This window comes from Carex rostrata, chromosome 4 (genome assembly GCF_964058835.1).
Source record: "Carex rostrata chromosome 4, lpCarRost1.2, whole genome shotgun sequence".
Lineage (NCBI taxonomy): Eukaryota > Viridiplantae > Streptophyta > Magnoliopsida > Poales > Cyperaceae > Carex > Carex rostrata.
Window position 1 is genome coordinate 11,237,451 of NC_135921.1, and position 4,025 is coordinate 11,241,475.

The window sequence follows — 4,025 nt, forward strand, 5'->3', positions numbered from 1 at the left end:
ACCAAACATATAGGCCGAAAAAAAGAAATAAAAGAAACAAAATAAAAAAGAACAAAACGATAATTCAAATGTTGGTCTGCGCATGATGCCTAGGAACAACAATTGTGGTCTCATTTTAAATTTTGACTTCAAATCCTAAAAATCAAACATATGGACCTTTTTATGATATAGTATAATAATAAAATAAACGAATTAATTACAAACCTCTAGCCAAACCAATAAAAATTAATTACAACCTTTCTTTAGCCAAACTAAAATTCTAAATAACCAATCAAATTTTTAATCTACATAGTTTTCGGGCTTGCGGATTTCTCTAATTGATAATAAGTTGGAGACGAAGCCGAAGACGCGTCGTCGCCATCCATGGGAGCATCAGAAAAGTACGCTAGAAACCGCCTAATACTAGCCGAGCGCGCAGGCCGAAAGCTGAGAGACCTCATCGGTGAATTCTCCGAGAAAATGTTCGATGATTTGGCAAGTATCAAATAAACAAGCACTTGTACCAGCAGGAAAACGGTGGCCTTCGTCAGAATGTCGGCCATCTCGGGAGATATCATGCCTTCCATGATTAACTTGAACTTTGCTTGTTTGTTTGAAGAGGATCTTGAGCTTCTGTTTGTGCAGAGAAAGAGAGAGTGTGTGTGTGTTGTGTTTGATTTAGTTTGATTTGGTTAGTGCTAAATATATATATAAAGGTGTGACATGGAGAACCATGGGATATAAGACTTATCTAACAAGATACACGCAATAGGCAAAGATTTTGTGTTTGTTGGTTTGCAAGGACATTAGAGAAGCCTTCACGTTTTCTTGAATTCAAGATTCTCTGTGGCAGGTACAAACATGCAAGATCATGTGGCAAGTCATTAGTTAATAGCAGGAACATCCCAGCATGAGATTTTTTTTTTAATTCTGAAGAAATCAACCGAAAAAAAGAAACATATATAAAGATGGATATTAATATGTGTTATAAAATAAAGATGAACAAGCATAAAGAATAATAAATAAGATAGAGAAAAAAAAAATGACAATTCATACATTTTTCATATGTGTACAATACAAGATTACAGATGCTTTATTTATAGGCCACAAATTGTGAATGAAAAATCATCTAAATTAATTACAAGAATAAATGAGAAAATAAATTCCAATAGTAGTGGGATATGAATTCCAATAGTAATGGGGGTAGTGGAGAATGAATGTTGGGAGTTGTGGACATCCACATTAATAATTTATTCATAACACTCCCCTTGGATGTCCATTACCTAAGAATATGTCTCATTAAAACCTTACTAGGAAAAACTTTTCTCATTTTATTTTCTCATAAATATTCATTTATGTCATACTGGTTTTATACCTTGAGGTACAAGGACTACAGGTCCAAAAACTTTTCATTTTTCAAGAGAGTTTAACTCTACCTCAATTGCACCTTTCTATTTTGACCAATCATTTCTTTGTCGACATTCTTTAATAGACTTCTAGTCATGATCCTCAATATTTATTATGTTTAGTGCTATATTATATACAAAAATATTATTGATATCAATTTCATCTCGATTCCATCTTATTTCATTCATGATATAATTTATCGAGATCTCTTTATTTTCATGAATTTCAGATACCTGAGTTTCTGTTGGAACTCCAATATTATTTATAAATTTGATTCTCTTCTGGAGTTTTATCTGAAATTATCATATCCTCGATTTGACCATTTTCATTATTTGCTCCTTTTTTTCGAGGATTTTTTTTATCTTTGGAACTGATTGATCTTCCACGCTCCATGCGTGTTCTAATTAGTCTGTCCAACAGAGACATCAACTTTAATTGGAGCATTAGCAGCTGGTACATGTGATTTGGTCACTTGCTTTGAGTCTGTAATTGCGTCTGGCAATTTATTAGCTAATATTTGCAAATGAATTATCTTTTGAATATTTAGTTTACATTCTTTAGTACGAGGATCAAAATAAGACAATGATAATTCATACTAATATATTTTTTCTAGCTGATAGTTTTCTCCCCCTAAGGTTGGGAATTTGTATTCATCAAAATCACAACTGGCAAAATTAGTCATGAATAAATCTCTCATCAATGATTATAGATACTCTATTATATATGGAGATTCAAATTCAATATAAATTATCAACTTTCTTTGATATCTCATTTTAGTGCGTTGTGGTGGAGCAATTAGTACATATACCGCACATTCAAAAATTCTTATATGGGAAATATTAGGTATGTGACCAAAAATCAATTATAATTGGAAAGTTTTATAATATCTAGTTGGCATGATGCGAATTAGTGTTGTTGCTTGTAAAATATCATGTCTTCTTTTTATATATGAACATCTACAGGATGTTCAACATTAATTCTAACATTGTCTAGACGTATTTTCATAATTGAATAATCATAAAATTATGCTCTTTAATCAAATCAATTGAGCAAGTAATCTCGCAAACGCCAGGTTGCGATTTGATAATAAACATACATGTGATCATCTTGTTGATGCATCAATTAAAATCATAACATATTCAAATGGTTCACATGTTAGATATAATGTTTCACAAATATCATATTGTATATGTTTTAGAAATAAAATCATCACATAGAAATTCATCAGATTAAAAAATCTTCTGGTTCTTTGATGAGTGTTCACATTATTTTTTTTTTTTGCATCATTATTGATTCGGAATGGCCCAACCAGTCATGCCAAACTATAAATATATTCTTGTTTGTAAACTTCTGATTTACAATAACATGTGCTTTAATTGTACTAATATATCTGTAGTACAAGTCGGAGGAAAAATATATGCAAACTGTTTTAAATATGCATTGTTTTCTATATATTCAATATTTTTTCAATAGTTGTCTCAACATGATATCCATTTCGGCAGATATTCTTAAAGCTTAACAAATTATTTTGAGACTTACAATAATATAATACATCATAAATTTGTGTTCCTCTATATCACAACAATGTAGCTCTTCCGGAGCCTTCAATAAATTTTGTACTAAACAAAATAGTACTAACATTTATTTCTTACATTACTAAATAATATTTATTTTAATTTTAGACTAATAGATAAAGCATAAAAAAATAAAAACATTAAAAGACTTAAAAGGTATACTATGTTACAAACAATTTTCGATTGCAACTCTGATGATATACTATGTAATGAGCATTTAATATAATGATTTAGCTAATGGTTAAAAATCATGAATTTTGGGTAACTGTCGATCCTATGACAATTTAATATCATTATTTTAACCAATTCTAAAATGGATTTGAGTCTTATATTGGCTTTTGTTTCAAATTTTGAAAAATAATAATAAACAAATACATTTCGAAAGTTATTTGTCAAATATACACATTGAAATAATAAAATTGTTGATTCCATAACTACTGGTAAGATTCATATTTTATTAACCAACATAATATAAGCATTCATTGAAACATGAAAAATAGACCAGTGCCAAAGACTCAAATTAAAAATATAATATAACAATGTCATTTTTTTTAGTGATACTTGATATAAATTAACATGATGTTTAGACGTACAACAAGTACATCGGCGTATGACGGGTACGTGATCAATGAGTTTTACCACCATAATAGCATGAATTCTCTTGTTCGCTATTCTATCGCTTTTCTCATTATTTTTTTTCCATTACTTTTTCCACTTCTGATGGAATGATGCGTCTTTTCTTTCTTACCACGTCATATTAAGAGTTTGTCCATCATATTATTTTCCACTTTTGGTGGAATTATTATTTTTATATAATGCTACATTCACTTCAAAGAATGGAGTCGAATCAATTGTAATATATTATCTTCTTCAAGAAGATTAAATTATTGAAACATAAATAATATGAACATCATGTTATATTTACACATCATATGATTTTTCTTTAAATCTTCTTCAGGAAGATCTTCTTAATATTTCTTAAAATCTTCGTCAGAAAGATTAAAACATTAAAAATAAAAAATTGACATAATATAACATGACAAAAAAAAATTCTGATACAATAGC

At 29.2% G+C, this 4,025-nt stretch overlaps 1 protein-coding gene across 1 annotated transcript; it reads right to left on the reverse strand.

Annotated features, from left to right (window-relative positions):
* Window positions 1-249: 249 nt before the first annotated feature.
* Window positions 250-662, reverse strand: LOC144552555 (uncharacterized). The gene has a single exon (XM_078300520.1). The coding sequence runs from the start codon at window positions 564-566 to the stop codon at window positions 285-287; it is 282 nt and encodes a 93-aa protein (XP_078156646.1). The 5' UTR covers window positions 567-662; the 3' UTR covers window positions 250-284.
* Between the last annotated feature and the right edge of the window lie 3,363 nt (window positions 663-4,025).

Coding starts and splice junctions, on each gene's coding strand:
- LOC144552555 (XM_078300520.1), bottom strand. CDS start 566: ATGGAAGGCATGATATCTCCCGAGATGGCCGACATTCTGACGAAGGCC.